This window comes from Oryza glaberrima, chromosome 10 (genome assembly GCF_000147395.1).
Source record: "Oryza glaberrima chromosome 10, OglaRS2, whole genome shotgun sequence".
NCBI classification, from domain to species: Eukaryota; Viridiplantae; Streptophyta; class Magnoliopsida; order Poales; family Poaceae; genus Oryza; species Oryza glaberrima.
Genome location: NC_068335.1, coordinates 14,275,629 through 14,287,186, shown reverse-complemented (window position 1 = coordinate 14,287,186; position 11,558 = coordinate 14,275,629). Strand labels below are relative to the sequence as shown.

General features: G+C 42.0%; 1 protein-coding gene across 1 annotated transcript; it reads right to left on the bottom strand.

Annotated features, from left to right (window-relative positions):
* Positions 1-1,557: 1,557 nt before the first annotated feature.
* On the bottom strand, positions 1,558-4,870 carry LOC127753356 (GDP-mannose 3,5-epimerase 1). The gene is made up of 7 exons (XM_052278833.1): positions 4,729-4,870; positions 3,114-3,530; positions 2,911-3,004; positions 2,694-2,823; positions 2,482-2,614; positions 2,178-2,385; positions 1,558-2,044 (listed from the first exon to the last, which is right to left on the bottom strand). Exons 2-7 carry the CDS (start codon positions 3,527-3,529, stop codon positions 1,889-1,891), a joined length of 1,137 nt encoding a protein of 378 aa, XP_052134793.1. The 5' UTR covers position 3,530; positions 4,729-4,870; the 3' UTR covers positions 1,558-1,888.
* Between the last annotated feature and the right edge of the window lie 6,688 nt (positions 4,871-11,558).

Here is an 11,558-nt window from a genome sequence, read left to right as displayed (position 1 = left end):
AATTTTTTTTCCCGGTATAAAAGGCATACATCTAAGCAAATAGATCTAATCTAATGGTCTAAAATAATGGGTCCACCAATTTAAATAAAAATCAACGGTGAAATTATAAAATGCTACGTGGCGATCCAGGAGGGTTCATAGGAGCGCCACATGGCGGCCTAGGAGCGTTTATAGGAAGATTAATGGACTTTTAGTATAAGATAGATAGATAGATTGCTCACTTAAATTTGATTGACGGTTGTAAACAGTTACATTACATTGTATATAAACATAATTTTTATTAATATATAATTTTATATGTTTTATTGTAAATGGGTTGTCAACTAAATCGTCCATACAACAATATTTCCTTTTCAATCTGTCTTTTGGGTCAAAGTACCTTCAGATTTTGGTGCAGCCTTTTGCTATAAAGCAGATCTGCAAAGGGAATAACACTTAGCCCTGTTTAGTTTTCAAAAAGTTTTTCTCAAAAACATCACATCGAATCTTTGAACATATGCATGAAGCATTAAATATAGATAAAAACAAAAACTAATTGCACAGTTAGGGGGAAATTGCGAGACGAATCTTTTGAGCATAATTAGTCCATGATTAGCTATAAGTGCTACAGTAACCCACATGTGCTAATGACGGATTAATTAGGTTCAAAAGATTCATCTCGCGGTTTCCAGGCGAGTTATGAAATTAGTTTTTTCATTCGTGTCTGAAAACCCCTTCCGACATCCGGTCAAACGTCCGATATAACACCCAAAAATTTTCATTTCGCGAACTAAATGGGGCCTTAATGCAGTAAACAAAACTGGTGTTCAATCATTACATCTAATTTTATGTTTTTTTACGAAGAAAGTACTATACTACTTTTTTTGATGTAGTACAATCTTTGCTATTGAATTTACACGCCCCCGGTCCTATCCACGTCACCATCGTCCCTACCAATCGTTTTCTCGTTCTCGCAACGCTGTACCCTTTTATGACGTGCAAGTGTGTAAACCCCCCATGCCGTGTATATCCACAACCGGTGGCCGCCGTTCACCGGAGTCCGGCTTGCCGCGCGTGACAAAAAAAAAACGTACAACAGCGACGCGCCATGGCCGGAGCAGCCGCTCGTCTTTCGCTCGGACGAGATCAAGACAACACACCCAAGGAATATCCGGTTCCACCGACGGTTGGGCCCACCCACGAGGTGGTCCCCAGCTGTCAGCGTCTCTCTACAGTCTATGCCACCTACCTAGTGATAATGAAGCACCAGGATACTTATTTTAGGGTGTGTTTAGTTCTTTGGGTGTAAAATTTTTAAAGTATACGGACACACATTTGAAGTATTAAATGCAGACTAATAACAAAATAAATTACAGATTCCGCATGCAAACTGCGAGACGAATTATTAAGCCTAATTAATCTGTCATTAGTAAATGTTTACTGTAGCATAATATTATCAAATTTTTTTCCCACATTTAATATCTCATGTATATGTCCAAATATTTGATGTGACGTTTTGGCTAAAATTTTTTAGGATCTAAACAAGGCCTTACTTCTTATCTTATGATGAGAGGAGAGTAGGAAGAACACATCATCTATTCATAAAGGTAATGCAGAGCATTCCCATTGTTTCATTGTTCATATGACAAAATGTAATCCATACGAAGAATTTCCAACACGACGCGAAAAAAAAAGAGAGGAAGAAATCTCGAGTATAGCTTTTTAAACACAAGAAACCGGTGTACTGCATATGAGTTATAACGACAGGAAGAACGGCTGTTGTTGTTCTGAAAGGTTGCAAGATTTCCAAGAAGAATTCATTTCTGTGAGCTATCTGTAGCGAAGTAAGGTATGGCCACGATCAAGCTGAGAGGAGCTGATTGATCTCCATGGTGTAGCAGCTTTGAAATTACTCCTTGCCATCGGCAGCACGGAGGGAGCCCAGCTGAACCGGGGCCTGGGTGGACACCACCTTGGATGAGCCGTAACCCGCGATGTCGACGCCCTGGGTCTTCTCCTTCTCGATCTGCTCCTTGATCCAGAAGTAGGTGAACCTCAGCCCGTCCTGTTCATCGTCATTTGTCGATATTAGGTATTGTCTATTCTAATCTTGTCATTGATCTGACGGTGAGAATTTTTACAGGCATTGCATGATTGGTGTAGTATGTGAGAAGATTTAGCAGAACAGGGATAGATACCTTGAGCTTCATTGTGGGTGCCCAGCCAAGCTTCTCCTTGATGAGGGTGTTGTCGGAGTTACGGCCACGGACACCCTCGGGTCCAGGGATGTGGTGGATGGGCAGCTCCCTATCCTCGAAGCTGAGAATGATTTCAGCCATCTCGTTCATGCTTACCATTTCATCGCTTCCAATGTTCACTGGCTCACGGAAGTCCGACTTTGTCAACCTAGAAATTGTTTGTATCGTATTACACCAGCTTCTCATCTAATCAGGTGTGGTTTAGTGTTCTATCTAGATAATAATGTGACAAGTAGCTGCATACCTCAGAACACCCTCAACACACTCATCTATGAATGTGAAGGACCGGGTCTGGAGGCCATCACCCCACATCTCAAACCTGTCAGTGGAAGTCTGAGCCTTCCTGCAGAATGCAGCTGGTGCCTTCTCACGGCCACCTATCCATTGACAAATTGAGTTAAGGATGCCCCAGTACAAGTACAGTTCAATAACTTGGAGAATTGGTTAAACTTCTACCTTTCCATGTTCCAAAGGGGCCATATATGTTGTGGAAGCGGCCAACACGGCACTCAATGCCAAAGTCCTTGGTGTAGTGCTTGCAGAGCTCCTCAGTTGCAAGCTTCTCCAAACCATAGGCATCTTGAGGCTGGACAGTAGTTAAAACAGTAGGAAATCAACTTCTGGTTTTACTAAAACATAACACTAAAGCCTAAAATTATTTTGATGGACAAACCTCAGCAGGCCAGGCATCAGATTCCTTCAGGCTAACGTTAGTTTCAAGCTGCTTGAATTCAGGGTAAATGCATGCACTTGAGGCATAGAAGAACCTGTAGGACCATTAGTTGTAACAAATGAATTGATATGGATAAAACAAGCTCAGGCTAAGCTGAGATATAACAGTAAAAATATGTAAAAAAAAAAAAGAGAGAGCCGGACCTCTTCACACCATTGATACGTGCAGCCTCGAGCATGTTGAAACTGATCATGGTGTTGTTGTACATGATCACAGAGTGGTTGGACTGAATGAACCCCATACCACCCATATCAGCGGCAAGGTTGAACACATGGTCGACGCCGTTGGTGACCTTGAGGCAGTTGTCCATGACCCTAAGGTCAACAAGGTGGAACTCATGGCAGAACATGTCCTCAGTCATGTGCTCATTCTTCTTCCAGTCGGAGGCAATGATGTAATGCCCCTCGCTCTTCAGACGGCGAGCAATGTGGGATCCAATGAAACCACCAGCTCCGGTGATCGATATCCTCAGCTTCTCAGACGGCCAGTACTGCTCCCTCTCCAGTTCAGCATAGGTGTACTCGCCGTAAGCAGTTCCGTTCTTCTCCGAGCTCCCCATTCTGTCAAAGAAGGAATCTGAATCAATATGCAAAAGAGGATATATATATGCAAGAAATTTAGTGAGTTGGCCAAAACATTGATAGCTAAGTTTAGCACCAAAATAATTTTTTTTTCATGGACCACATGAGAAAAAAAAGCGTAAAATTCAGACAAGGACACGTCAATCGAAAGATCAGTAGCACCGTTTTTTTTTTGACAGAGAGAATGATAAAGGGAACATGACAAGCCGCCTTATTAATTCTACACGTCCATCCAATTTCTGAAAGAGTGAATCACTGATTCTTTTCTCACATGTCACACATAATTCATGGAAAGAGAACACAAAGGCATAACCAATAGCTACTCGGGGAGAGGAATCTTTGAAACTAATGATGAACAAAAAAAAAAAAATCCAGCACGTCAACGGCCAATAATGGTCACATGCACTCAGTCCCTAATCTTTATAAGTTAAATATTCCTGTAGATCCAGCTCATTCCAACAGTTAGCATATGGAGAAGAACATGAACCCTCACTACCAAAAATAAGACAAGAAGATGTTACTATCTGAAAAGCAATGCTTCCTTCTCTCTCTCGGTGAAAAAAGAAAAATGACAGCACACTCATGGATGAAATTTTTAAGCCCATTTCTATCGTTCCCCACATCATGGTAGCCGTTCCAACCAACCATTTGAGCACTGCCTTTTTGACAAGACAAACTCCCAAAACACAGCAGAAAGATTATACAGGGCAATATCAGCCTGTTCAAGCATGGAGCAACCAATAATCTTCTTGCCACCATGATCTCTGATGGAAATATTACAAGCAGACCATCTCAACTACTCCTAAGAGTAACAAGTAACAGTAGCAGCAAGTGCAGAGCTCATCCGGAAACACCATCTCAACTACTCCTAACAGCGCGGGGCAAGGCAAGCTAGAGACCCCCCGCATATTTCGTATTCAGACAACACAATAGCAGGCAGGCATGCATGCATGTGGGTTTCAGCACTTGAGCTCCAATCCTCTGAACAAAATCTACCGGAAACAAACCTCTAATCGCCCCCCGGAAGGATGGACCCGTCCCGAGGAGAAAAAAACAACAAGAAGAAAAACCCAGGATTTATGGATTGGATTTTCTTCCCCCCTAACAACAAACAGAGGATGAACACCATCACCACCACCACCACCAAGCACGGAGGAGGATCAGGAGAGGGAGATACCTTGGAGGCGGCGCTTGGTCGGTCGGAGAGGGATCGGAAGCGGCCGCCGCGCGGGGTGGAGAGAGAGAGAGAGGGGAGAAGGGGATAGGGAGGAGGAGGATGATGATGATGATGAGAGGGAGAGATCTCCTCCTCCAATGGTGCGTTATTTATACTGGTCTCCGTTGGGACGGAGGAGGAGAGGAGCGGCTTTATTTTCTTTTCTTCTCTTTTGGGAGGACCCACACAAATCTCAAGATTTTGATCTCCCTTTGTTGCTTGAAAAGGCAAAAAGTTAGTACTACTAAATTGTTTATCATTATCATATCCTTGGTTTTTTCTAAAGGGTTTATCATTTCCTTGTTGATAAGAGATTTATTAGCTTCCTTGTTTAGCTATGTTACAGGTGTTTCGGTTTTAGTCTGCATGTGTTGGCTAGTGAATATTTTTAGCGTTAGTTTTATATTTACATTTTATAAAGTGGTCGTGGCTATAAATTTTCGCTCGACCAAATTTTTTGAATGTGATAGTACTGTGTAGTATTACGATTCTGGTTTACCCTATACGATAGTGTAGCTTGGGTTAGCTTCATCGCCAACGCCTTCAGTATGGGGACGTCTATGAATTTAAATTTGTTGACCATGGGGAAGTCGCTCGCGTTTGATGATATTGTTTGCTCCGTATAGTTATGCCATCTATATAATTCTAACGGAAAATTTATAAAGGGTTAGCCTATATTTATATGGTACGTCAATATTCTCTAGAACATATGATTTAATAATAGAAAATCTACGCTAGTATAAGAGAAGTGTAAAACCACATCTTAGCTCTTACATAATGGGTGTGTTCGATGGATATAGCTACGGCTGTACAGCCAAAGCATCTACAACAAATGCAGTAAAATTTGTAAAGATAATATTGTACTGCATCCAGCCACATTCATAACTAGTTGCAATTTAGCTCAAGCCAACAAGCCCAACATCTATCACACGTCCTAGTGATATGTGAAAAAAAAAGGAGACGCTAAAAATTGCGAAAAAAAATCGGATGAGTACCGAAAGTTTTTCTTGAAAAAGAATTATGGTTAAGAGCTTTAATTATTTTCCGAAACGGAAGGAGCCAGCTAGGGCTCCTCCAATCAACCGTGGACATATGTCGTCCGTCCAAATATCATTAATCCCTTTCTCGACCAAAAAAAAAAAAGCATTCGTCACAGTGCCAACACTCCCATCCAGCTGAGTAGAAAAGAAAATAAAACAATTCGTGAATCTCCGGAAAAGAATAAAAGAATTAATTGGCCGGAAAAATGAGAGAGAATTCGTGAGCAACCACCCCTCTGGTTGACTTTGCCTCAGAGCCTCCTCGGGAGACGAGCCAGGCAGGCAGGGTCAGGCAGGCGCGTGCGAGCGAGCGGTGGAGACGGGCCGGGCTGGGCCGGGCCCACGGGGCGGAAGTAACGTGACACGAGGTGGGCCTCACGTCGGCCGGCGGCGGTCAAACGTGAGGAAGCCCGTGCGCGTGCGGCGGCGGTGGGTAGGTGGCGCTGGCTGGTGCCTGGTGCCTGCCTGATGGAGTGGTGGGTGTGGGTCAGCTCACGTACTCATTTTGAGTTGACGCGGGTATTCGGCTTATAGAAAAGTTTAATAGTATAGTCCACTACTAACTTTAAGTCATCTAGACAACGTAATAGCCAATTCATATAATAGATGCTTACTATACTATTAATATCTGGTTTCACTTATCATACTTATATTACGTCTTGTAGTCCATGCTGCAGCTGGCTACAAATCACGTCTTGTAGTCCATGCTGCAGCTGGCTACAAATCTGTAGCCCGCTGCTCTTCTCTCTCTTCTCTCTTCCTTTATATCTTTAAAGTATGCTTATAGCTGGCTTATAGCCTGCTATTGTACCTGCTCTTAACGTATCACGTCGCTGTTAACTTTTCACGTAACATTTAATTATTATATTAGTTAAATATTTAGTGTAAATATTTAAAAGTATAAGTTAAGACTATAGTTTCTTTCATAATAAAAAACCATAACAAATAGATGATATTTATATAATCTTTTTAATAAGACGAATGATCAAAAATCACGTTGTGAAAGGGCATGTAGCCTAGTGGTTACAAGAGGCTCAGTAGTACCTGAGGTCCTAGGTTTGACTTCTTATGGGAGCGAATTTTCCAAGATTTAATGACATTGTGCTTTTAGTGGTAGGTGACATATCCTCAAGGATTTGCCGGCCCGGTCCAAGTCTTCAAAGATGCTTACAGGGGTAGGGTTAAATGGCTTCATTAAAATGAAAAACTAGATTGATAACAACATTAACTCCGAAGGCAATTAGTTATTATCTACAGGAGCGAGCAGAGGTTGACAGAGCTACTCCCTCCATCCCAAAATATAAGGCACAACCACTTTTTTCTGTCTCATAATATAAGGCGTGCGTGCATGCATGCATACATTAATTATCATCTCTTGGTTCTTTAAATTTGGTTTGTTTTAATTCATGTACCATTAATTATTTCAATCACGTTGCTTGAATATATAGATATGATTCAATCAAGGAGGTGATTAAATTCTTTCTTGGTCTTTGTATTAGGAGTAGTTGTGCCTTAGGGCACCCACAATGGTAAAATAAGGTGCTCTCTATAAAATATGTACATCTCAACAATAGACTAGATTAATAGTAAACCACCTCAATAGTATGTCTACATGGGTATCTATAGCTCTCTAATCCATTGCCTCGTTTTTCTTTATAGACTATCTCCAGGTTAGTAGATATCTTTGCTCTCTCTCTTCATTTAATCTCTTCTAAGAAGGAAAATATGCTGACATGGATCTCTTGTAGATAGCCTATAGATAACCATTACGGGTGCCCTTATATTTTAGGATGGAGGGAGTAATACAAACAGGAAGAAAAGACCACCGAAACTGAGGTAGGATGAAGAGCATTGGCATTGGCACCGGTTAGATTATCGTGCTTGGTGGCGAAGAACCTCGTAGAGTCTGCGGTGCAAGGACGCTCTGAGCTCGCATTCATCGTCACGGGCATTGGAGAATTGTTTTCAGGGAATAGGGAAGTGATCATCGCGAAGATTCAACGAAATCAAAATAATGTTAGCCATACTCTAGCTAATAGAGCCCGGTGTGAATCTCTTACTGAGTTCTGGCCGGATGATAAATGTAATTTCATCTCATATTTTGTTTGTGAGGACTTATTTGCTACGTCTAAAGTTTTTTTTTAACTAGTTTTGGGACGTGCTACCTCCATCCCATATGAATTGGGGCCCACCTTGTTGATTCCTAGTAAAGTTTTTGTCAAATATATATACTACAACTTATAAATTGGAGTTATAATACTCCCTCTTTCCCAAACATAATTATTTCTCTATTTTCGTAACTAAAAATTATTATATTTTACGATAGAGATAGTATGTGTTTAATAAAATTAGAGTCAAACACTATTCTTGCTCTCTTTTAAAACATACACACACATGTTATAAATGTGTGGTGACGGTAGCATATGTGCGGGTACGATTGGTCAACGGCCTAGCCGGTCGAGGATCATGACACTTCGTCGATTGGTCAACGGCCTATATCAAGAGAGGAGCTTCCATAATCAATGCTTCGAGGATGTGGGGATGTTGGCTTCAACTAAAACCTCGTTAACAAATATTGCGTCTCAGTATCGTCATGTTTAGTTTTTTTATGATGCTCTTTCACATTTTGATCTCAATGTAGGTTTTTTTTTTAACAATTCAATGCCACAAATGTACACTGTAGGAGAAAAATTTTGAGTGCTAAAACTGCACTTAATATAGGACAGAGATGGTATTTAAGTATATATCACTGGAATATAATGCATTTACTACTTCATGGAGATGAATTACTAACTGTAAGTTCGTGGAAAACTTGTTTTCACAGTTGCTGCCGACTGGGTTAAATTAGCCCATCTGGGGTTTATATTTAGTACTACTACCAGCCCAGAATCTCGCATGCCATAGAGCCACTTGTCATTTTTGTTCATCCTAAGTCTCAACTCTCAACCACGGATACTTTGCGTCTTGTCTTTCAAAAGTGGTACTTAACCGACTTAGTAATTAACTAATTATTAGGGGGTAGGAGTACAGAGGAAACAAAGCCCCTGACCAGATCTACCTTCTTCAAAACGTCAACGTTGAATTTTAATGTATTACGTTGGGCGAAGTTTTTTAATTCAATTTTGCATGGTATCTAAGTAACCCTTTGTCCTAGGATGGTTTTTAGGGAAATTAAGAAAGTACAGTAAAAAATTATGATTGTTTAAGAATGAAATTATGTGAAAAAACTATAAAAGAAAAATAGTGGTAATTGGTTGACACGATGGATAGGTGAAGAAATAGATACTCCCTCTGTTAGGAGAAAAAAACCGTAGTTTTAGCCTAATGTACACTTCTTCCTCGTATTATCTCTCTTATCATTTTTTTTCAATTTTATGATAGACACTATAGTCTTTTAACCTATTGTTTATATTTTTTTAGACGGATGGAGTATTTACTATCTCCATTGGTTTAAGAGTATCATTTTAACCGTCACAATCCACGTAGTAATATCTAATTCTCGATCCAGATCACTGATCGGTGAAGTGACCTGTCAACGTAGCTAGCTTCTCTCCACATGCATTCAGTTTCTACACGAATCATATCAAAACTAACGAACGTGCACACTGCTGAAGTATACCGCCTTGAAAACCTGGTTATTGGTTGAACAAAACGAAACAGGGTGTACATGCGAATCTTGATCGAATTAATTAACAATATATACCGAGAATTATTAGAGTGCAGTGGAAGTGCATGATCCCATGTATCATTATTTGTCTTGGAGTTGGTTGATGCATTGACTGCACATGTATTCAGATTATTTCAGAGCTGCAACACACAGCAACTTTGATTGTAGCAGTGGTAGATTCCAGCTGCAGAGGCAAGCGTTGAATGATTGCAAAGCAGCTTGTTGACATGTACTGTAGAAGCAGTCCCTATCGTAGCATGCACGATCATTGAACAAGCCAAAAGTATAATTAGTATAGCGCAATGCAATTAATTAGTTAATTAATTAATGGCTAGCTCTGTTCCTGTGTTCCATGTGGAAGTTTCTCAAGCAAGTTCTTCGTTCCTGGGTAATTAGTTTGTTAATTAATTTCATGGTGACGAACACCTTTGCCAAGATACGAGGCATGCTTCTTCTGAATGTTTTCTAGAACAAGGGATATATACTTGTTCTCCTCCTGAAAAATAACAATCAATTGGTGTTCGGGAATGATGGATCACTTCCGATAAGAAATCTAGTGATTCTCTTCTAAAGGCATGGTTGGTTCATTGGGGCGATGAGAGCTGTAACGTGTAATGGACTAATGGTCACAAGATGAGGAATTGAGAAATCAGAATGTATTCTTGTGATCCCTTTTCCCTAATCTTGTTGGGCCAGTGACTCGGCTGTTGCATCAACCATAAGAAACTTGGGGAGTAAGTCCACTTCAACTCCTTAAATATATGTTCAATCTGATTCATGTCACTCAATCATATCTTGACTCCCCACCATTAAAATAGGTATAAAACAATCTCCTCAATGATTTTGAGGGTGGTTTTCATTGAAGTGACTGGCTAACTTAGTCTAATCGATTGAGTCATCATATGGGGCCCACATGCCATCCCCCTTTCTCTCCTCCACCCCTCTCTCTCTCTCAATCCCTTGTTTTCTGGCTAGGGGTGGGCGTTCGGTCAGACCAAAAAATTCGGTCTCGGTCTTTCGTTATTCGGTTAGTTCGGTCTTTGGAAACTCAGGACCGAATTTCATCCAAAAAAATCTCAGGACCAATAAATTCGGTCTCGGTCTTGATCTGACCAATTTTTTTCACAGCCGCTGGAGAGTAGAGACGGAGGCGACGCCGAGGCGGAGGCGGAGGCGGCACCGGCGCCGGTGCTGGAGGCGGAGGCGGCGGAGGGCGGAGGCGGGCCAGGCGGCGCACACGGCGGGCCCCGGAGGCGGCGACGACGCACAGGGCAGCTGCGCAGAGGTGACAGACTGCGGGAGCTCCACCGTCGCCGTCGGCGTCACCAGCACGGGGGAGGAGGGGATGGGGATGGGGAGGGCTCGATGGATGGAGGAGGATACTGGTGGTGGTTGGTTGGATAAGGTTGTGGGTGGATAAGGTTGGTTTTGCTGAGGAGGTATTGGGCCTAATGGGCCAATGCTATATTTCGGTTTTTTCGGTCAATTCGGTTAACTGAGCCCTAAAACCGAATTGCTCGAACTAAATTCGGTTAGTAGAAAGTGTTGACCGAATTTTTCGGTCTCGGTCTCAGTCATTTCGGTTCGGTCTTTTTCTGCCCACCCCTACTTCTGGCTTTGGCGGCACCAGTAATGGCCAGCGCGATGCTTGGGTGGAGGGAGGTTGAGGAGAAGGCAACGGCTAACGGGCAGGGAGGGGGATGTAAAAGCAGGCGGTGCTAGAGCCTGTTGTCGTGAGCCTCAGTGAGGAGGAGACCAAGGTCACTGCCGCCTTGTCTCCGCCTCTCCATCTAGGAAGGCTAGTGTCATCCACCTCAAGGCTGGCGGGGACACGTTCACCTTTTCCTCCTTGGTCGCTCCACTTCGAGGCTGCATCCCTGCCGTCCAAGCCGCTAACTGTCGTCCCCGATTCTGCTACACCCTCGGTTAGGGCCGTCCCGTCAAATTTGGGGGCCATGTGCGAAGTCATAAAGAAGAAAGAAGGATAAAAACTTAATTGATGATATAATATGACAATAATTTATACTCCATAATATATTTCATAGCAATGTAAAATGGTCTAAAATAATATACCTGTGCATAAT

Bases quoted from the DNA above. Each gene is read 5' to 3' on its own strand.
- LOC127753356 (XM_052278833.1), bottom strand. From the start codon at position 3,529: ATGGGGAGCTCGGAGAAGAACGGAACTGCTTACGGCGAGTACACCTAT. The intron at 2,386-2,481 runs GTATGCAGCTAC...AACAATTTCTAG, and splicing joins TGTGTTGAGGGTGTTCTGAG to GTTGACAAAGTCGGACTTCC. The intron at 2,045-2,177 runs GTATCTATCCCT...GACGATGAACAG, and splicing joins CACCCACAATGAAGCTCAAG to GACGGGCTGAGGTTCACCTA.